The sequence below is a fragment of the Haliotis rufescens genome, unplaced genomic scaffold, assembly GCF_023055435.1.
Source record: "Haliotis rufescens isolate VD_foot unplaced genomic scaffold, xgHalRufe1.0.p SCAF_8, whole genome shotgun sequence".
Classification (NCBI taxonomy): domain Eukaryota; kingdom Metazoa; phylum Mollusca; class Gastropoda; order Lepetellida; family Haliotidae; genus Haliotis; species Haliotis rufescens.
This window is the reverse complement of record NW_025964372.1, coordinates 15,326,208-15,348,441: the sequence shown is the minus strand read 5'-3', so window position 1 is coordinate 15,348,441 and position 22,234 is coordinate 15,326,208. Positions and strand designations below refer to the sequence as shown.

The 22,234-nt window shown below is 43.5% G+C and overlaps 1 protein-coding gene across 1 annotated transcript in view; it reads left to right on the top strand.

Moving 5' to 3' along the window:
• The first annotated feature begins 1,019 nt into the window (after positions 1-1,019).
• Positions 1,020-22,234, top strand: part of LOC124144766 (protein O-mannosyl-transferase 1-like) — a 30,248-nt gene continuing 9,033 nt past the window's right edge. Inside the window, exons 1-16 of the mRNA XM_046514309.2 lie at positions 1,020-1,125; positions 3,260-3,342; positions 3,551-3,732; positions 4,815-4,918; positions 5,209-5,259; positions 8,544-8,690; positions 11,532-11,640; positions 13,011-13,076; positions 13,586-13,679; positions 14,654-14,809; positions 15,178-15,410; positions 15,741-15,833; positions 16,099-16,195; positions 17,175-17,267; positions 20,390-20,504; positions 20,974-21,191. Of these exons, the coding sequence (XP_046370265.2) occupies positions 3,277-3,342; positions 3,551-3,732; positions 4,815-4,918; positions 5,209-5,259; positions 8,544-8,690; positions 11,532-11,640; positions 13,011-13,076; positions 13,586-13,679; positions 14,654-14,809; positions 15,178-15,410; positions 15,741-15,833; positions 16,099-16,195; positions 17,175-17,267; positions 20,390-20,504; positions 20,974-21,191 (1,824 nt within the window). The 5' untranslated portion in view covers positions 1,020-1,125; positions 3,260-3,276. The remainder of the gene's footprint in view (positions 1,126-3,259; positions 3,343-3,550; positions 3,733-4,814; positions 4,919-5,208; positions 5,260-8,543; positions 8,691-11,531; positions 11,641-13,010; positions 13,077-13,585; positions 13,680-14,653; positions 14,810-15,177; positions 15,411-15,740; positions 15,834-16,098; positions 16,196-17,174; positions 17,268-20,389; positions 20,505-20,973; positions 21,192-22,234) is intronic.

The following is a 22,234-nucleotide window of genomic DNA, read 5'->3' as shown; positions in this document are numbered from 1 at the left end:
GGTTACATTTTTGTCTGACATTGAGTGAGTTTTATCTAACGGCCCTTGGAACAACTTTGGACGCCACATGCAGGACAATTTAATGTGGGAAGAAAGCCCGAAGCGGTGCAGGTCTTTGTCGATTACCACGAGTACGGCAATGGTTCCGACAAACCTAGTAACATGTCAAGTCGAATCTCGGATTTGAAAGCACGGCCATTGGGTGACGCAAGTCTGCACAGCGAATATGGGGCGCCTACTGGACCTACTCACGCTTGCCCCCAAGTCAGAATAGAGAACGCAGTAATGAACAATAAAAACAGAAAACAACATTATCTCACGCCAAAATGACTATTAAACGAACTTTAACTGTTGTTGTTTAACGCCGCACTCAGCAATATTCCAGCTATATGACGGCGGTCTATAAATAATCGAGTCTGGACCAGACAATCCAGTGATTGACATCCTGAGCATCGATCCATGCAATTAGGATACAACGACGTGCAATCGATCAAGTCAGCGGGCCTGACCGCCGGATCCATGGTGCTGTCTTTTACGACCAGCATGGGTTGCTAGCGACCTATATTCTTCCCCGGATTCCCCGCCGGTTCTAACTTATCTGTTAACCCATCACTGGTCCAGACACAAGGTTTTATATTTTTGGAAAATGTACTTAATACTATTCAAAATGTTGTCATCTAAACCTGGAGACAAAAAGCAGCAATCAGTTCCTCTCTAAGGATGAAAATAACTTCTATTTTTTTCAACACATCTTTCTGCGTATATTGTTGTAAGTTTTGCGTTGTTCTGGGGAAGTTTAAACATGCAGGGTGTGCCGTTTACCGGTATTTTGTGGAAAATAAACACAATTTCTGATGGCTGTACATTCAGTCTTGGAAACGTAATTGAAATAAGCAAAAGTGATATAATAACCTTTTGCAGTGTCATTGAACATGAAATTTCAATTATGTCGTCTGATCCGTAAATGGGTCTCCGAGTTCGGTCACTGTTAAATATTTTATTGTGGGTGGCTACTGACTCGCGGAATGAGAGTTACCTCCCATAGAAGCCAATCACAACCATCAGAAGATGAGTGCTTGATGAGAAGACCGACGCTTCGGGAGTAATTTTGAACGGGATATAAAAGTCAGTATTGTTTTATGTTTTTTAATATTTTGAAAATGATTTTATGGCAACATTATCTGTATTTTCTTGGCTATGATGTCAAACAGTAGACATCGTAGAAGAGTCAAAATGATCTGCATCCACCTGTCAACACATCATTATGATTTATGTCATTTGCTTATTATTAGAAGCTCACGGGTGTATTTCAAAACGTATAAGTAGGAAAGGTTTTCCGCCCGTAACCCGTATTAAAAAATGTGCACGAGATAAGGTAACCTAACCCTAGCCCTACATGATTATAAAATCAACAACCGAGGTTATGATTTCTTAACATCTGAGGCGAGGGTTTCGTTATATACCTAGCTGGGTATTATTAATAATTATAAATCTTTGTTTTAACATGGGGTTTATAACTGGTTTTGTGAACCTTCACATACCCAACTTTGAATCAGTGTCACAAGGATGCAACCTCGAATGACTTGTTTGTTTGGCTGTCCGTTGTGTATGTACATTTGTTGCCAGAACAAGTAATACAGGTTGGGCTGGGCCATACGTCTGTCCATGTGATTGAAAGAGACAACTCTACGTGACATACTCAAGATGTGGTCTTGTGTACTTGTTTTACATGTTAAGATGTTATTAGAATTCCCAAACAAACGTGATACAAGGACAAATGTATGCCATCATGACACAAGGGCTTGTAATGAAAAAAAATATAGCAGCTACACCTTACTGGCCTGTATGGACACGATCAGTGAGAGTATGATTTAAATGGATCTTTTTATATAGTCTGACACTGGTTATGACAATTCATCTTACCTCACACATGAATGTTTAATTCTGTTTGGCTGAGACCTATTTCATCATTTCCAATGTACCTCGCTAACATGTACGGTGCATTTCATATGTTCCCTGCTCGATTTGCCAGACAGATGGCATTACATATGCAACATAGCAACAGCAAGTTTGTATTTCTATTTAATGATATTCAACGCCATTCTTATGATATATATGATGATTTATTCAAGGTGAAATAGATCTAGAGGGAATAACTCTAAGTTCTTCAGTTTTCTGTCGTCTGCTATTTTTTGAAGTGGTTAAATGTCTAATTGTGCCGTTCTTACCTTTTTGGACAAGTTATGCATTATATATAATATATGCAGTATGCAATGTGTGTGTGTGTGTGTGTGTGTGTGTGTGTGTGTGTGTGTGTGTGTGTATGTAAGTAAAGACAACTGATTTTTTCAGGTGTATAAGCATAAAATATGAAAAAAACCGGAGTCCAGATATTAATGCTTGTCACAACTCCTTTATTGTGTTTATGCAAAAAATATCTTTCACCACTCAACAGCACTTAAGTTTTAATGTAAATATCAACGTAGTCATAGGTGACCCACAACAACAGTGTTTGTGTCATAATGCCTATGACATAATAGTTGGTGACAACAGAGTTAAACGTAATCATAGGCAATGACCAACTTAATGCCTTTAACGTTATAGGTGGTGACAATAGTGTGAGGCATAAATACATTGTCGTGTGAGTGCACAAATATACATAGAACTACATAGGCATGATAGGGAAGTTTTGAAAATTATACTTTTGAATACTTTTTGCTGAATTATTGCTGAGTGCATCGTTTAACATATTAAACAACGAACAAACAAAATAAAAAACTTTTCAAATGTCTATATATATATACCTAAAATATAATTTGGTGTGCAGTAAGATAAAGTTGTTGTCCATCGGTCTTGAGCATGTTGAGAGGGACAGAGGTTCATGTACCGTCTTATTTTATCAGCATGATCAGCAGTTTGTGTTCCTGAGTCCTAAGTTTCTTGTAGCTGCTAATTTTTGCGTTACAAGTCTCTGTGATTACGACCATGCTCCATTCTGACTTAGATGCTTCGAACTAGAGATGATTATTGCATTGAACATGTTGAGTGTAATGTTAAAGTACATTTTAACATGATTTATGAATATAAAAAATCATATCTTTTGCAAAATGCCAGTTAATATGACCAAGGGTATTTAGTTTGGATTCCAAGATCCTGCTCTACTAAGATGGCCCCTGACGATGCCCGAAGCCCATGAATAGTTCTTGTGTAGCATGTTGGGTGTTTTTAGCCTTGCATGATGTGTCATCTTTTGTTTCAGAGTTGTTGCAATCAAGGATGGAGCAGCTGAGCAATGAGCATGGTGGAGCAACAGAGACAGTGTCTCTCGGCCGACGAGATCAGGTATTCCCCCTACTGTAAAATGCCATAGTTCAGCATGAACAATGATGAATGGCTGCCAAACTGAACTGAACAGCAGCCACTGACTGATGTGGGGCTCGGGTGGCCCAGTCGTGTAACGCGCTTCAATTTGCTGTGCAGAATTGTATAATTGTGTGCTTGAATCTACTTTTGCTGACATGGTAAATAACTATTCTGTGTTCTGTTTCAGGGGGACGGAGCTCCAATTCCTGGTGAAGTGACCGTGGATGAATGTTCTGGCCCCGACAGTAATCCCAGACCGCCACACAAACCCTTCACCGTCCAGCTGGAGTGTGACATCATGCAGATCATCCTGACCGCTGCGTCCCTGGCTACCCGGACCTGGCAGCTGGGGCTACCCAGAGCTGTAGTGTAAGATGTGCTCATTTATACCTATTGGGATTACAGAGTAATAGTTTAAACAGTGGACCATTTAATCAGTAATATTAAGTTTTGTTGCCATTTTTGTTTGAGACTGAATATTTTCTCACAGTCAGTGCTTCAAGCGAGAATACATGAAATTCTAAAAAAGGGGGAGCCAACAAAGTTGATCCACAACACATTACTATTATTATTATGCCACAAAGTGAGATTGACCAATCAGAGAGCAGAACTACTAACCCCATATGCGCCCTGTAGCATCAGTATAAATCCAAGATGGTTGTTACTGACCTAATATGAGACCGTATACCGTCAGTAACAGCCATCTTGGATTTTCCAACACCCACCTCACATATTTCACATGAAAATTCTGGTACAGATATTTGCTATTCGACACTGTTTTATATCATTAGTTGTGATGTGAAAGGACATTAATTTTAAAAAAATCATTTCGTGACTTTATTGATAAGATTACAGTTAAAACTTTCAATAAGGTTTGGCCTTTAATGTTTGCAGAGTAGTCCCCCTTTGACACTTATTGTCAACGATTGTAAGTGTCTAGTTTTCATTTTGACATGATGTGTGCGATTAGGATACCAGATAGTTCGGCCTGATTAGGTGTCTAGGTTTGTCAGCACCATACCTGTGCTCATGGGTTTCACCGAAGTGGTAAACGTCTGCGACCTGCAACACTTTGGGCTTTCCTCCCACATTAAGCTGACACGCCGTGATATAACTGGAATACTGTTAAAAGCGGCGTTAAACCCAAATCGCTCACTCATTGTGTTTGTAGAACCGATCCAAGCTGAGGACTACACCGCATGACCTGCCTGACTGTGTATCTTCATTATTCATGCCCCTATGACGTGAATCACTGTTCTGTGTTCATTCTATCAACCACTGGTTTGTCTGGACTGGTCTGATGTATTTACATGATGCTATAATATACATGATATAGATGAAATGTTGCCGACATGGCATAAAACAACATACACTTATTCACTCATTTATAACAATGATTTAAAAAATATCCTTTTCTTCAAAATAATGATTTGATGGTGGTTTGTTTTCAGATTTGATGAATTGCATTTTGCCAAGTTTGTGTCCCTGTTTCTGAGGAATGTGTTCTTCTTTGACATCCACCCTCCACTGGGGAAGATGCTCCTCGCTGCTGCAGGTAACTCGAGACTAGATTGGTGGATTAGTCTTCGTACTGTGTCAAATAGAACTGTATCTTTTTTTTATGTTATAAATTTTGGTGATATACACCATTGAGTATTATATCCACTTATAAACAATAATACTAGATAAAATGTTTATATATAAGATATGATATCTAAATGTTAGGTGCTGTGTTTCACAAATAAATCAAAACGATGTATTTACTTTATGCTTAGATTTGTTTTGCAGTGCTTACATTATGACATAGTCTGATAATGTCATCAAATGCTTTGCTTTTATTTTCAGGAAGTTACTCGGGATTTGAAGGCAATGTCAGCTTTGATAGAATTGGATCAGGTATTGACTGCAATGTTCAATTTAGTGGGGAGTCTGGGCTGTAACAGATCCTAGCTGTCTGTTTGTTTTAACAGATCCCAGCTTTCTGTTTGTTTTAACAGATCCCAGCTGTCTGTCTGTTGTAACAGATCCTCAGCTGTCTGTTTGTTGTAACAGGTCCTCAGCTGTCTGTTGTAACAGGTCCCCAGCTGTCTGTTTGTTGTAACAGATCCCAGCTGTCTGCTTGTTGTAACAGGTCCCCAGCTGTCTTCTTGTTGTAACAGGTCGCCAGCTGTCTTCTTGTTGTAACAGGTCGCCATACGACCATACGCTAACGACAGTTGTAGCGCTAAGATGATCGTAACTCCCATACTTTAACATAGGCTTACAACAGTTGTAGCGCTAAGATGATCGTAACTCCCATACTTTCACAAAGGCTTACGACAGTTGTAGCACTAAGATGATCATAACTCCCATATTTGAACATAGGCTTACGACAGTTGTAGTTCTAAGATGATCGTAACTCCCATACTTTAACATAGGATTACGACAATTGTAGTGCTAAGATGATCGTAACTCCCATACTTTAACATAGGCTTACGACAGTTGTAGTTCTAAGACAATCGTAACTCCCATACTTTAACATAGGATTACAACAGTTGTAGCGCTAAGATGAACATAACTCCCATACTTTAACATAGGCTTACGACAGTTGTAGTGCTAAGATGAACATAACTCCCATACTTTAACATAGGCTTACGACAGTTGTAGTTCTAAGACGATCGTAACTCCCATACTTTAACATAGGCTTACGACAGTTGTAGAGCTAAGATGATCGTAACTCCCATACTTTAACATAGACCTACGACAGTTGTAGCGCTAAGATGATCATAACTCCCATATTTGAACATAGGCTTACAGAAGTTGTAGTTCTAAAACGATCGTAATTTCCATACTTTCACATAGGCTTACGACAGTTGTAGCTAAGACGATCGTAACTCCCTTACTTTAACATAGGATTACAACAGTTGTAGTACTAAAACGATCGTAACTCCCATACTTTCACATAGGCTTACGACAGTTGTAGCGCTAAGATGATCGTAACTCCCATACTTTCACATAGGCTTACGACAGTTGTAGTGCAAAGATGATCGTAACTCCCATACTTTAACATAGACCTACGACAGTTGTAGCGCTAAGATGATCATAACTCCCATATTTGAACATAGGCTTACGACAGTTGTAGCGCTAAGATGATCGTAACTCCCATACTTTAACATAGGCTTACGACAGTTGTAGAGCTAAGATGATCGTAACTCCCATGCTTTAACATAGGATTACAACAGTTGTAGTTCTAAAACGATCGTAACTCCCATACTTTCACATAGGCTTACGACAGTTGTAGTGCTAAGATGATCGTAACTCCCATACTTTCACATAGGCTTACGACAGTTGTAGTGCAAAGATGATCGTAACTCCCATACTTTAACATAGGCTTACGACAGTTGTAGTTCTAAGACGATCGTAACTCCCATATTTGAACATAGACTTACAACAGTTGTAGCGCTAAGATGATCGTAACTCCCATACTTTCACAAAGGCTTACGACAGTTGTAGGGCTAAGATGATCATAACTCCCATATTTGAACAAATGGCTTACGACAGTTGTAGCGCTAAGATGATCGTAACTACCATACTTTAACATAGGCTTACGACAATTGTAGTGCTAAGATGATCGTAACTCCCATACTTTCACATAGGCTTACGACAGTTGTAGCGCTAAGATGATCATAACTCCAATATTTGAACATAGGCTCACAACAGTTGTAGTTCTAAAACGATCGTAACTCCCATACTTTCACATAGGCTTACGACAGTTGTAGCGCTAAGATGATCGTAACTCCCATACTTTAACAAAGGATTACGACAGTTGTAGTGCAAAGGTGATCGTAACTCCCATACTTTCACATAGGCTTACGACAGTTGTAGTGCAAAGATGATCGTAACTCCCATACTTTAACATAGACCTACGACAGTTGTAGCGCTAAGATGATCATAACTCCCATATTTGAACATAGGCTTACGACAGTTGTAGCGCTAAGATGATCGAAACTCCCATACTTTAACATAGGCTTACGACAGTTGTAGCGCTAAGATGATCGTAACTCCCATACTTTAACATAGGCTTACAACAGTTGTAGTTCTAAAACGATCGTAACTCCCATACTTTCACATAGGCTTACGACAGTTGTAGCGCTAAGATGATCGTAACTCCCATACTTTCACATAGGCCTAAGACAGTTGTAGTGCAAAGATGATCGTAACTCCCATACTTTAACATAGACCTACGACAGTTGTAGCGCTAAGATGATCATAACTCCCATATTTGAACATAGGCTTACGACAGTTGTAGCGCTAAGATGATCGTAACTCCCATACTTTAACATAGGCTTACGACAGTTGTAGAGCTAAGATGATCGTAACTGCCATACTTTAACATAGGCTTACGACAGTTGTAGTTCTAAGATGATCATAACTCCCATACTTTAACATAGGCTTGCGACAGTTGTAGTGCTAAGACAATCGTAACTCCCATACTTTAACATAGGCTTACAACAGTTGTAGCGCTAAAATTGCTTTGTGGAATGGGGACATGATAACTCATGAGACATTGGTTCGGATCAGTGAACCTTGGGGATGTTACCCTTAAGGCGGGGGTCACAATCTGAAAAGGTTGTGAGTAGGGCTGGGTGGGTGGGTACTGAGTAGGACCTGGGCACCCACAGGCCTACCTGGACCTGAGGTTAGTCACGTGATATATTGTTTTACGACAAAATTTCACTATATAACTACATGGTTACACAACGTTTTTAAGTCTCTAATGTTAGCATTTTTTCAAGACTTATATATGTTTGAACAAAGCTAAAACTTCAGTCAACTCTAGTGTGTACATGACTACATTGTTTTATACGTGAAACTAGATACATTTTGCCAGGGCTACTGTCAAACTATTCTCAATCAGACATTTTGTACCTATCTCTTGACACCAACAGCAGGTACCCGGGTAGGGTCGGGTAATAGGGGTGTGGGTACCTGGGTAGTAAATTTGGACTCATCCCAGCCCTAGTTGTGAGTGACCTACATGGTCACAGTGAAGGTCATTCATAAATGTTTTACTGAAAGTACTTTTCCTGCTGATATCTTAATTCATTCATTATTTCCTTCACTGTAAGTATCAACTGGTTGTTTTATATGTGTCTGTATCCCGCTGAGTGTGTTGTAGTTCATGTCATGTTTGTTTCCAGAATACCCTGCCAATGTTCCTGTGGTGCAGCTACGTCTCATTCCGGCTGTACTCGGCAGTCTCATCGTGCCGCTCATGTACCAGATAGCTGTAGAACTGGGTCTGTCTCGCTGGGCCGCTCTGCTAGCCGGTGCCTTCGTGCTTCTGGGTAAGTTAGCGTCTTGATACCGACAGTGTGTTACAACAGATAGGTGTAGCTCTCAATCCCAGCTAGTGTGGTCGGTCCCAGTTAGCATGGTCAGTCCCGGTTAGTGTGGTCCTTCCCAGTGTGTGTGGTCCGTCTCAGTTAGCATGGTCCGTCCTGGTTGGTATGGTCCGTCTTGTTTAGTGTGGTCCGTCCCAGTTAGTATGGTCCATCCCAGTTAGCATGGACGTCCCAGTTAGTGTAGTCCATCCCAGCTAGTGTGGTCCGTCTCAGTTAGCATGGTCTGTCCTGGTTAGCATGGTCCGTCCGAGTTAGTGTAGTCCATCCCAGTTAGTGTAGTCCATCCCAGTTAGCATCGTCCGTCCCAGCTAGTATGGTCCATCCCAGTTAGCATGGTCCATCCCAGTTAGCATGGTCCGTCCCAGTTAGTGTGGTCCATCCCAGCTAGTGTGGTCCGTTTCAGTTAGCATGGTCCGTCCCAGTTAGTGTGGTCCGTCCCAGTTAGCATGGTTCGTCCCAGTTAGCATGGTCCGTCCCAGTAAGCATGGTCCGTCCCAGTTGGCATGGTCCATCTTGGTTAGTGTGGTCTGTCTCAGTTAGCTTGACCGTCCCAGTTAGCATGGTCCGTCTCAGTTAGCATGGTCCGTTCTGGTTAGTGTGGTCCGTCTCAGTTAGCATGGTCCGTCCTGGTTAGCATGGTCCGTCCTGGTTGGTATGGTCCGTCTTGTTTAGTGTGGTCCTTCCTGGTTAGCATGGTCCATCCTGGTTAGCATGGTCCTTCCCAGTTAGTGTGGTCCATCCCAGTTCATAAATGTCTCGGGTCATTTTTCCTAAAAGTACTTTTCCTGCTGATATCTTAATTCATTCATTATTTCCTTCACTGTAAGTATCAAGAACTGGTTGTTTTATATGTGTCTGTATCCCGCTGAGTGTGTTGTAGTTCATGTCATGTTGTATGTTGTGTGGTCCATCCCAGTTAGCTTGGTCCATCCCAGTTAGCATGGTCCGTTCTGGTGAGTGTGGTCCGTCTCAGTTAGCATGGTCCGTCCTGGTTAGCATGCTCCGTCCCAGTTAGTGTGCTCGGTCCCAGTTAGCATGGTCCATCCTGGTTAGCATGGTCCGTCCTGGTTAGCATGGTCCTTCCCAGTTAGTGTGGTCCATCCCAGTTAGCTTGGTCCGTCCCAGTTAGTGTGGTCCTTCCCAGTTAGTGTGGTCCTTCCCAGTTAGCATGGTCCGTCCCAGTTAGTGTGGTCCGTCCCAGTTGGTATGGTCCATCCTGGTTAGCATGGTCCATCTTGGTTAGCATGGTCTGTCCCAGTGAGTGTGGTCTGTCCCAGTTAGCATGGTCCGTCCCAGGGAGTGTGGTCCGTCCCAGTTAGCATGGTCCGTCCCAGTTAGTGTGGTCCGTCCCAGTTGGTATGGTCCGTTCCTGCTAGTGTGGTCCGTCTCAGTTAGCATGGTCAGTCCCAGTTAGCATGGTCCGTCCCAGTTAGCATGGTCGGTCCCAGTTAGCATGGTCCGTCCCAGTGAGTGTGGTCCGTCCCAGTAAGTATGGTCCGTCCCAGTGAGTGTGGTCTGTCTCAGTTAGCATGGTCCGTCCTAGTTGGCATGGTCCGTCCCAGTGGGCATGGTCCGTCCCAGTTAGCATGGTCCGTTCTAGCTAGTGGGGTCTGTCTCAGTTAGCATGGTCCGTCCCAGTTGGCATGGTCCGTCCCAGTTGGCATGGTCCGTCCCAGTTGGTGTGGTCGGTCCCAGTTGGCATGGTCCATTCCAGCTAGTGTGGTCTGTCCCAGTTGGCATGGTCCGTCCCAGTTGGTGTGGTCTGTCCCAGTTGGCATGGTCCATTCCAGCTAGTGTGGTCTGTCCCAGTTGGCATGGTCCATTCCAGCTAGTGTGGTCTGTCCCAGTTGGCATGGTCCGTCCCAGTTGGTGTGGTCGGTCCCAGTTGGCATGGTCCGTCCCAGTTAGTGTGGTCGGTCCCAGTTGGCATGGTCCGTCCCAGTGAGTGTGGTCGGTCCCAGTTGGCATGGTCCGTCCCAGTGAGTGTGGTCGGTCCCAGTTAGTGTGGTCCGACCAAGTTACCATGGTTTTCTTTTAATTAGTATTCGAAAATTTTTTGTATAAAAAATATGACTCAGTAGTATTTGTAGAAATCACATTACCCTGATGAGAAATCTCATCAATTCTGGCACATCAGGGATTTCCTTCCAAATTCACATGATACAGACTGAGGACTACATCATACCAGATTGTTCTGCCATAGAGTTTAAGGCTAGGTTCGTCTCACTGGGCCGCTCTGCTAGCATGTAGGAGGTGCATTTGATCATGTGATCAGGGCCAACATGTCCAAGTGTGTCAAGCCCATTCCCTGTTGGGATGTGACGTCATTGCTAAAACAGCTGAAGCTTTAGTCACAAGATAGCTACCATTAATTTGCTGGAAGTGAATTCTTCAGTTTATGTTTTCAGGTAATATTCTTCCATGGTTTGATGGTGCCAACAATTTGCACCTTGATTATGGAAAGGGATGTAAGAGGTCAATGGCCATAAAGGGTAAAATTACGATTGAATGTCGAGCAGAGAACAGTTGTTAATGCTGTCTTGAGATGATTTCTTTCGAAAGCCATTTTGTCAGAATTGTGTAATATCTATCTCTTTGACTGATCTTATTTGTGTGATAAATGTGCATATAAAACCGAGGTAGTATATTTGTATTAATGTTTGTGTTTAGATTTTGACAGTTATTTATGCCTGTAATACTCAGTTTGACTCAAACAATTTATTGTAAATAAGTTCAAGATGAGATCTGTATGTAGCGTTTTTAAAGTCAGTTGTATTCGTTCAGACAATGCCCTCCTGGTTCAGTCGAGGTTCATGCTGATGGAGGGGATGCTCATCTTCTTCTCCTGTCTCGCCGTGCTCAGCTACCTCAAGTTCAGGAACCTCGCTCACAGGTGGGTACTGATGCAGGTGGGTACAGACAGACAGATGGGTACTGACACAGGTGGGTACTGATGCAGGTGGGTACTGACACAAGTGGGTACAGGTGGGTACAGACAGATGGGTACTGACACAGGTGGGTACTGACACAGGTGGGTACTGATGCAGGTGGGTACTGACACAAGTGGGTACAGACGCAGGTGGGTACTGACCTAGGTGGGTACTGATGCAGGTGGGTACAGACGCAGGTGGGTACAGACGCAGGTGGGTACTTACCTAGGTGGGTACTGATGCAGGTGGGTACTGACACAGGTGGGTACTGATGCAGGTGGGTACAGGCGCAGGTGGGTACTGACATAGGTGGGTACAGACATAGGTGGGTACTGACACAGGTGGGTACTGACACAGGTGGATACTGACACAGGTGGGTACAGACACAGTTGGGTACTGACACAGGTGGGTACAGACATAGGTGGGTACTGACACAGGTGGGTACTGACACAGGTGGGTACAGACATAGGTGGGTACTGACATAGGTGGGTACTGACACAGGTGGGTACAGACATAGGTGGGTACAGACACAGGTGGGTACAGACATAGGTGGGTACTGACATAGGTGGGTACTGACACAGTTGGGTACAGACATAGGTGGGTACTGATGCAGGTGGGTACAGACACAGGTGGGTACTGACACAGGTGGGTACAGACACAGGTGGGTACTGATGCAGGTGGGTACTGATGCAGGTGGGTACTGATGCAGGTGGGTACTGATGCAGGTGGGTACAGACACAGGTGGGTACAGACACAGGTGGGTACAGACATAGGTGGGTACTCATGCAGGTGGGTACAGGCGCAGGTGGGTACAGACATAGGTGGGTACTGACACAGGTGGGTACTGACACAGGTGGGTACTGACACAGGTGGGTACAGACACAGGTGGGTACTGACACAGGTGGGTACTGACACAGGTGGGTACTGACACATGTGGGTACTGGCACAGGTGGGTACAGACACAGGTGGGTACAGACATAGGAGGGTACAGACACAGGTGGGTACTAATGCAGGTGGGTACAGACATAGGTGGGTACTGATGCAGGTGGGTACAGACACAGGTGGGTACTGACACAGGTGGGTATCGAGGCCATTTTAACCATTGCATTAACTTAGTAATCATGGTAATAATACTACTACGAGGTATATTTCACATAAAAAAGAATGGTTAAGTAAATGATTAACAGTTGCAATTTCTTGCATTTTAGATCTCTATAGATACAGTTGATACTGTGGCATTGCTTTGATGTCAACTACTGGTGTGTCATCTTGTCACTGATGTACTGATCAGTTGCCTCTATCTGTGAGTACATGCCTATTGTCTGTATTTCAGGGAGTTCAGTGTACAGTGGTGGTGGTGGCTCTGTGTGTGTGGACTGGCCCTCACCTGCACCTTCAGGTGAGTCACTGAGTGAGACAGATGGACAGACAGTGAGACAGACAGACAGTGTGTCCGACAGACAGACAGACAGTGGGGTGGGCAGACAGTGAGACAGACAGTGAGATGGACAGACAGACAGACAGTGAGATGGACAGACAGACAGACAGACAGACAGACAGACAGTGAGATGGACAGACAGACAGTGGGGTCGACAGACAGTGAGACAGACAGACAGTGAGATGTACAGACAGACAGTGGGGTGGACAGACAGACAGACAGACAGTGAGACAGACAGACAGTGAGATGGACAGACAGTGAGACGGACAGACAGTGAGATGGACAGACAGTGAGATCGACAAACAGTGATACCATCAGACAGACGGACAGCGAGACAGACAGACAGACAGTGAGACACCAAAAGAAGAAAAAAAGCTGATTTTCTATTTCCTTTCACATTTTTAAATTTTGGATTTAAGGATCCAGTAACCATGGTAACCAAGTACTTAAGAGTAAAACCCCTGTTTCAGCATCAAGTATGTGGGTTTCTTCACATCGGTGCTTGTGTTGTTTCACATCTTCAAGGACTACTGGAATATGCTGGCAGAAACTTCCAGGACAGAGGTAAGGTCAATTACAAGACTTGTCCCTGTACTAGTGTTCAGGATAGCAGTACCTGATACCCTGGACGTGTCATACCAAAGACATTACAAGATGGACTGTTCAGTTCGGAGTCAGTATGCTGCGTCTGAGTGGCATATCCATGTTAAAACTGTGGCATGGTATTTCAGTGGTCTAGCACTTTAAAACGGCTATGCTCATCTTGAACACAACGTTAAACCCTCACCTCGCCTCGCCTCGCCTCGCCTCGCCTCGCCTCCCCTCGCCTCGCCTCGCCTCGCCTCGCCTCGCCTCACCTCACCTCACCTCACCTCACCTCACCTCACCTCACCTCACCTCACCTCACCTCACCTCACCTCACCTCACCTCACCTCACCTCACCTCACCCATGTATCTTCATGTGAATCCCATCCGTTTGCAGTTACTGTGCACAGATGCTTTGAACAGTTTCTTAAAAGAAATGAAATAAAATCGTCGGGTCATAGGTTTTCAGACATCTTACTTTTACAGACGTTCATATTTATCGTGATTACTCTACTATAACAAGGGGTGTGGCGTCATACATACATCGTAAATACTCAGATGATGGCCTGTTTTTAAGATAAAGTCATCTTTTATAAATGAGTGAGATGTTTTACATTTGTTCTTGTGATTAGCAAGTAAACTATGAATGTTTCTTAAGCCTCTGAAAACCCATAACACAGGGATATATATAAGAGCCCCCTGGCTCACAGTTTGGAAAATTTAAAATCAATTAATTTATTGTGGCCTTCTGCAAAATAACACAAGCCATACCCTGATAGCTGAACAGTTTAGCTAAAATAACAATCACATTTGTTCCAGAAGCAGAGCGACATTGGAGGAAACAGTAAACTGAATGGAGTTTTAGATGCCTTGAAGTTTGGTGCATTGTACAAGGGGTTAAGATCTTCCATTGATTTTATCATCAGTCTACACGACGCTTCTGTTTTATTCAGATTTCTCTAACAAAGCACCTGATTGCCAGAGTGCTATTAGTCATGGCCGTCCCTGTTGCTGCGTACATCGCCATGTTCTACTACCATCTCTCCTCCCTCACCAAGGCGGGGCCTCACGACAACATCATGACAAGTGCATTCCAAGCCAGCCTGGAGGTGAGGTGTCTGTTTGTTTTCATCTTAGCACTTGTGACACTTGCCACTATCCCACAAACAGCCCCATTGGGTGTAGATGCCATATGACAGTGTATAAAATACCAACAACGGCATTGACTTTATTATTTACATTCAGAACAGGACATTTTAGTTTGTTTTCAAGGTACAGAAATCAGGTATGCTTGTCTGAATATGTTTCCCACCTTTACTGAGAATTTAGAACACATATGAAGGCATCAGATCTTCAGAGAGAGGTTTTGAATGGGAGTAAAAGATCTGGTTTTAATGAGATTGCGTTCTTTTCATCAGTTCTGTAAATGTTTTCTCGCAAATCAAGTCATGTATTATTCTTCCCATTATATTTTCAGGGAGGTTTGGCAACACTTACAAAGGGACAACCTCTCTATGTGGCGTACGGCTCCCAGATCACGCTTCGTCACACGCATGATACCGTGCCGGGTCGACCATGTTGGCTACACTCTCACCAGACTGTTTATCCAATCAAGTATCCCGACCAGCGAGGCAGCAGCCACCAGCAGCAGGTCACATGTTATATATTCAAGGACGTCAACAACTGGTGGATCGTTAAGCATCCCGACAGGTGGGTTACGCTTATAGAGGGTCTTTGACTATTTCATGGAGCGAAAGGTGGGTGGTTCGACCCCACATGCATCATACAAAAAGACTTAATACTGCCCACCCTGGATTGAATCAATGTTCATGTGGACAGTGGTCATGATTGATGGATGAAATAACAGACACCCATAATTGCTGTTGATGCGCTGTAGGTACAATGAATGTTTTTGTGTGTCCCTCGGGATGTGAAACGTGATGTTAAGCCCTATGTCATCTCACCTCATGATGTACTTATGATGCACCATGGTTAATACATTGCTACACTAATCCACTAAAACCTGTGTTCCTGTTGTAGAGACAGCCTGGTAGTGGACGAGAAGCCGCAGTCGGTGAAACATGGCGACATTGTACAGCTGGTGCACGGCATGTCCAGCAGGGCACTCAACAGGTGACTGTATTTTGTCAACATTTGGAATAATTTTTTTCATTTGAAATTTACACGATATATACAGCTTTTCCATTGGACAAGAGGTCAGTCACATGACGGTGGAATATTAAGAAAACAGGATGCAGTTGTCTGGCAATAATTTTCAAATTTAGTGCTTGCAGGCATTCAGATTTAGCAAAGCACAAAAAACCTTCAGTGCTGGAAGTTAACACTATCGGTAATCACTTGTGGAATAATGTGTGTAATGATGCTGTTCTGCCTGCAGTCATGATGTTGCGGCCCCCGTGACGCCCCAGAACCAGGAGGTGTCCTGCTACATCGACTACAACGTCTCCATGCCAGCCCAGAACCTCTGGAGAGTAGTAAGTGGACAGTTTTTGTTTTTTGTTACAGATTCTATCAAACAGCCAAAAACACTAATCAGAACTTAGAATAAAATTTAAACTACATTATTGTATTTATCTTGAATACTCCATATTTTTGAAATTATCCTGTCTCACATCCTATTCGGAAATGTTCGTGTACAAAATTTCCAGATTCTAAAACATAATTCACCCAAAGGCAGGCAGGGTAACAACAAGTACTATTTTGTTATCTATTTTGGTATGATGTGCCGGGGGATTGAACCCCTGACCTCCCCCCTCTGGGCAGACAATCTATCCACTAGACCATGGAGGAGGTCCTTATTCACTGTTAACATTTTAAAAGCCTTAAACCTAGGGATGCCATCTTTAAGAATCTGCTTCGAAGAAACGAAGGATATGATGTGCAGCAATACAATCAGATTTGTTCAATACTGTAACCAAAAAAATCAGAAATAATTCAGATTATAAAATATTTTCGCAGCTTTACCCCGGAAACTGATAGAGCCATATAATCATGATAATAGGACTTTGTTCATGGGCATGGAATTGAAAAGTTTAGTTCTTTTTAACAATTTAAGAAAAACAAAATTGTGAACATTTTGAACAACTTTCTTCTTGGAAACCACAAAGTCTAGTGGTCTTGAACATTGATGTGATGTGACGCAACATCATTTGATTCAGATATGTTCATGCTAGTCACATGAAAAAAGATGCTTTCTTCAAAAAAGAGAAGTACAAAATTGAAATGAAATTCAACCCTAAAAAATTGAAAGGAACCCTCTTTTTAAAGAAGACCCCAAAACAAAAGTAAAAAATCTGACAGAAATTAATATTTTAAAGAAATTTTAAAACATCGTCTTCTCAGAAACAAGAAGACTGAAAGAGCGACAACATTTATGAATGTTTGTAGGCTATGTAGATGTAAGGAATTCACAGTAGGACAACCAGTGAGACACCATTTCATCCATTATTGCAGGACATCACAAACAAGGAGGGAAGTGACGACAACTGGCAGACCATCAAGAGCCAAGTACGCCTCATCCATGTCAACACAACCACAGCTCTCAAGGTAAGGACAGCTACAAGCACAGCTCTCAAGGTAAGGACAGCTACAACACACAGGTGTCAAGATAAGGACAGCTACATCACAGAGGTGTCAAGGTAAGGACAGCTACAACACAGGTGTCAGGGTAAGGATAGCTACAACACAGGTGTCAAGGTAAGGACAGCTACAACACACAGGTGTCAAGGTAAGGGTAGGTACAACACACAGGTGTCAAGGTAAGGACAGCTACAACACACAGGTGTCAAGGTAAGGACAGCTACAACACAAAGGGGTTAAGGTAAGGACAGCTACAACACACAGGTGTTAAGGTAAGGGCAGCTACAACACACAGGTGTTAAGGTAAGGGCAGCTACAACACACAGGTGTCAAGGTAAGGGTAGGTACAACACACAGGTGTCAAGGTAAGGACAGCTACAACACACAGGTGTCAAGGTAAGGACAGTTACAACACACAGGTGTCAAGGTAAGGGCAGCTACAACACACAGGTGTCAAGGTAAGGGTAGGTACAACACACAGGTGTCAAGGTAAGGGCAGCTACAACACACAGGTGTCAAGGTAAGGGCAGCTACAACACACAGGTGTTAAGGTAAGGGCAGCTACAACACACAGGTGTCAAGGTAAGGGCAGCTACAACACACAGGTGTCAAGGTAAGGGCAGCTACAACACACAGGTGTCAAGGTAAGGGCAGCTACAACACACAGGTGTCAAGGTAAGGGCAGCTACAACACACAGGTGTCAAGGTAAGGACAGGTACAACACACAGGTGTCAAGGTAAGGGCAGCTACAACACACAGGTGTCAAGATAAGGGCAGCTACAACACACACGTGTCAAGGCAAGGACAGGTACAACACACAGGTGTTAAGGTAAGGACAGCTACAACACACAGGTGTTAAGGTAAGGGCAGCTACAACACACAGGTGTCAAGGTAAGGGTAGGTACAACACACAGGTGTCAAGGTAAGGACAGCTACAACACACAGGTGTCAAGGTAAGGACAGTTACAACACACAGGTGTCAAGGTAAGGGTAGGTACAACACACAGGTGTCAAGGTAAGGGCAGCTACAACACACAGGTGTTAAGGTGAGGACAGCTACAACACACAGGTGTCAAGGTAAGGACAGTTACAACACACAGGTGTCAAGGTAAGGGCAGCTACAACACACAGGTGTTAAGGTAAGGGCAGCTACAACACACAGGTATAAGGGTAAGGACAGCTACAACACACAGGTATAAGGGTAAGGACATCTACAACACACAGCTCTCAAGGTAAGGACAGCTACAACACACAGCTCTCAAGGTAAGGACAGCTACAACACACAGGTATAAGGGTAAGGACAGCTACAACACACAGGTATAAGGGTAAGGACAGCTACAACACACAAGTATAAGGGTAAGGACAGCTACAACACACAGCTCTCAAGGTAAGGACAGCTACAACACACAGGTATAAGGGTAAGGACAGCTACAACGCACAGCTCTCAAGGTAAGGACAGCTACAACACACAGGTATAAGGGTAAGGACAGCTACAACACACAGGTATAAGGGTAAGGACAGCTACAACACACAAGTATAAGGGTAAGGACAGCTACAACACACAAGTATAAGGGTAAGGACATCTACAACACACAAGTATAAGGGTAAGGACATCTACAACACACAAGTATAAGGGTAAGGACAGCTACAAAACACAGGTATAAGGGTAAGGACAGCTACAACACACAGGTATAAGGGTAAGGACAGCTACAACACACAGGTATAAGGGTAAGGACAGCTACAACACACAGGTATAAGGGTAAGGACAGCTACAACAAACAGCTCTCAAGGTAAGGACAGCTAAAACACAGGTATAAGGGTAAGGATAGCTACAACACACAGCTCTCAAGGTAAGGACAGCTACAACACACAGCTCTCAAGGTAAGGACAGCTACAACACACAGGTATAAGGGTAAGGACAGCTACAACACACAGGTATAAGGGTAAGGACAGCTACAACACACAAGTATAAGGGTAAGGACAGCTACAACACACAAGTATAAGGGTAAGGACATCTACAACACACAAGTATAAGGGTAAGGACATCTACAACACACAAGTATAAGGGTAAGGACAGCTACAAAACACAGGTATAAGGGTAAGGACAGCTACAAAACACAGGTATAAGGGTAAGGACAGCTACAACACACAGGTATAAGGGTAAGGACAGCTACAACACACAGGTATAAGGGTAAGGACAGCTACAACAAACAGCTCTCAAGGTAAGGACAGCTAAAACACAGGTATAAGGGTAAGGATAGCTACAACACACAGGTGTCAAGGTAAGGACAGTTACAACACACAGGTGTCAAGGTAAGGGCAGGTACAACACAGGTGTCACAGTAAGGACAGTTACAACACACAGGTGTCAAGGTAAGGGCAGCTACAACACACAGATGTCAAGGTAAGGGCAGGTACAACACACAGGTGTCAAGGTAAGGACAGGTACAACACACAGGTGTCAAGGTAAGGGCAGCTACAACACACAGGTGTCAAGGTAAGGACAGCTACAACACACAGGTATAAGGGTAAGGACAGCTACAACACAAGATGTCAAGGTAAGGACAGCTAAAACACACAGGTGTCAAGGTAAGGACAGCTACAACACAAGTTGTCAAGGTGTTTAGGAGCCCATGAATTTGTTTAGGAGTACAACAGGCAGTGTTCAAGGAGTGTAGGGGCACAACAGACGGGGTCAAGGAGTGTAGGGGCACAACAGACGGGGTTCAAGGAGTTATGAAGTACAACAGACAGGGTTCAAGGAGTGTAGGGGCACAACAGACAGGGTTCAAGGAGTTATGAAGTACAACAGACAGGGTTCAAGGAGTGTAGGGGCACAACAGACGGGGTTCAAGGAGTGTAGGGGCACAACAGACGGGGTTCAAGGAGTTTAGGGGCACAACAGACGGGGTTCAAGGAGTTTAGGGGCACACCAGATAGGGTTCAATAGGATAGTAGGAGGTTATAACAGCCAACAAATTTTTCATTTCCGCCTTTCACTGAAAAGCTTCAAATTTAATTACCTCAAAGACATATGTATCTGATGAAAGATTAGGTGTTATGACAAGGTATGTAACCATGGTTACAGACAACGGGGAAGCAGCTGCCTGACTGGGGGCATCATCAGATGGAGGTGGCAGCTGACCGGGTGATCAACCAGGACGCCACAATCTGGAATGTTGAGGAACATCGCTACACCAAGAGTGAGTTGTGTGGTCTTTCAGTGTGTGACAATCTGACATTGTATTCTGAATAACCAACTTCAGGTGGGGGTATAGGTGGCATGGTCGTCTAAAGTGCAGGGGCAGTGGGGCCTAGTGGTTAAAGCGTTCGCTTGTCATGCTGAAGGCCCAGGTCCGATTGCCCCCATGGGTACAATGTGTGAAGCCCATTTGTGGTGTCCCCTGCTGTGATGTTGCTGGGATATTGCTAAAAGTGTAGTAAAACCATCCTCACTCAAAGGTGCAGAGTTGTGTCCCTTGGGCATGCCAGGAACCCATGACTGTGAATTCGAATCCCTCATTTTGTCACCACATATCCATGCTGTTGGGTTTCACCCAAGTGGTAAGGGTATAAGGCCTGCATCTCTTTGGGCTTTCCTGCCACAGTGATAGAACTGATGTACTGTTAAATGTGATGTTAAACCAAACTGACTCACTCAATCTTGACCAGGTCTTGAGAAGGATAAGCAGTCGCTGGACCTCCGTCAGTCGGAGATGATCCCACTGGAGCCGACCCACCTGTCCTTCTGGTCCAAGTTCCTGGAGCTGCAGATGAAGATGATCTTCTCAAACCAGGATGCGGAGCTGGAACATAAGTACAGCTCCGACCCCACGGAGTGGCCCTTCATGAGCAAGAACATCGCCTACTGGATGAGCCCATTCTCGAATGTAAGTTGGAAGGGTTGTCTGAATGACAACATCAGGATAATCTACTGTTAACATAACTCTCTTTGGGAAACACAGTAGATTATGGCCTATATGTTGAGCAGAAGCAATAGTGGAAGATCTTTTTATTTAGTTTCATCTCATTTTCTTATTTATGTTATATAAGTTGTTAGGTATTACATATTAAGGGTGTTATGAGAATCCATTATATATGTATATTTACTTTCATGAAGAATATATTAAATGTACTTTGTTTTCATGAAATGTATATTCCTCCCTTTTTATAAATTATGTTGCATGTGTACAGATTGCCAGTGATCAACACTGACCCATTACACACGTCACTTCACATTGTCTATATGTAAGCCCTGGTAAGCTCACAGCCAAGTAAAGGCTGATGTTATGCAATTGTGGCTTGGCTATTGCTCGACAGGTAGACAAAGTGGTCAGTTCCCAGGTCGGATTTAGGTGTTAACTGACATGCCATGTCGGCAAGATTTGAAACTTTAATTGTGTATGCCATGTCGGCAATTTGTGACCTAAGGTGAATTATGGATTACACGAAACATTCACTGGATCTTGTTCGGAAATGAGGGGATATTACATCATAAAGTAAGACTGTTTTTATTGTGATTGATCATGTTGATACTTGCGTTTGCTGTTTGTGAATAATATGAAGCTTGATTAGACTGCCAGTATTAAATTATTTTTAAATTGTTGTGTGATCTCTCCTTGTTATGTATGGAAACGGTTTAGTGGATCCACACGTAACAAGGGACCCATGAAGATTCAGGATAGAATAGGTCGTCAGCAACCCATGCTTGTCCTAAAAGGCGACTAACAGGATTGGGTGGTCAGTCTCGCTGACTTTGTTGATGCATGTCATCATATCCCAAATGCGTAGATCCATGCTCATGATGTCAATCACTGGATTGTCTGGCCAGACTCGATTATTTACAGATCGTAGCCATATAGAGGGAATGTTGCTGAGTGTGGTGTTTTTATGATTTTATGAAAATGTATTGGATTGTATGGTGCTTGTTGTA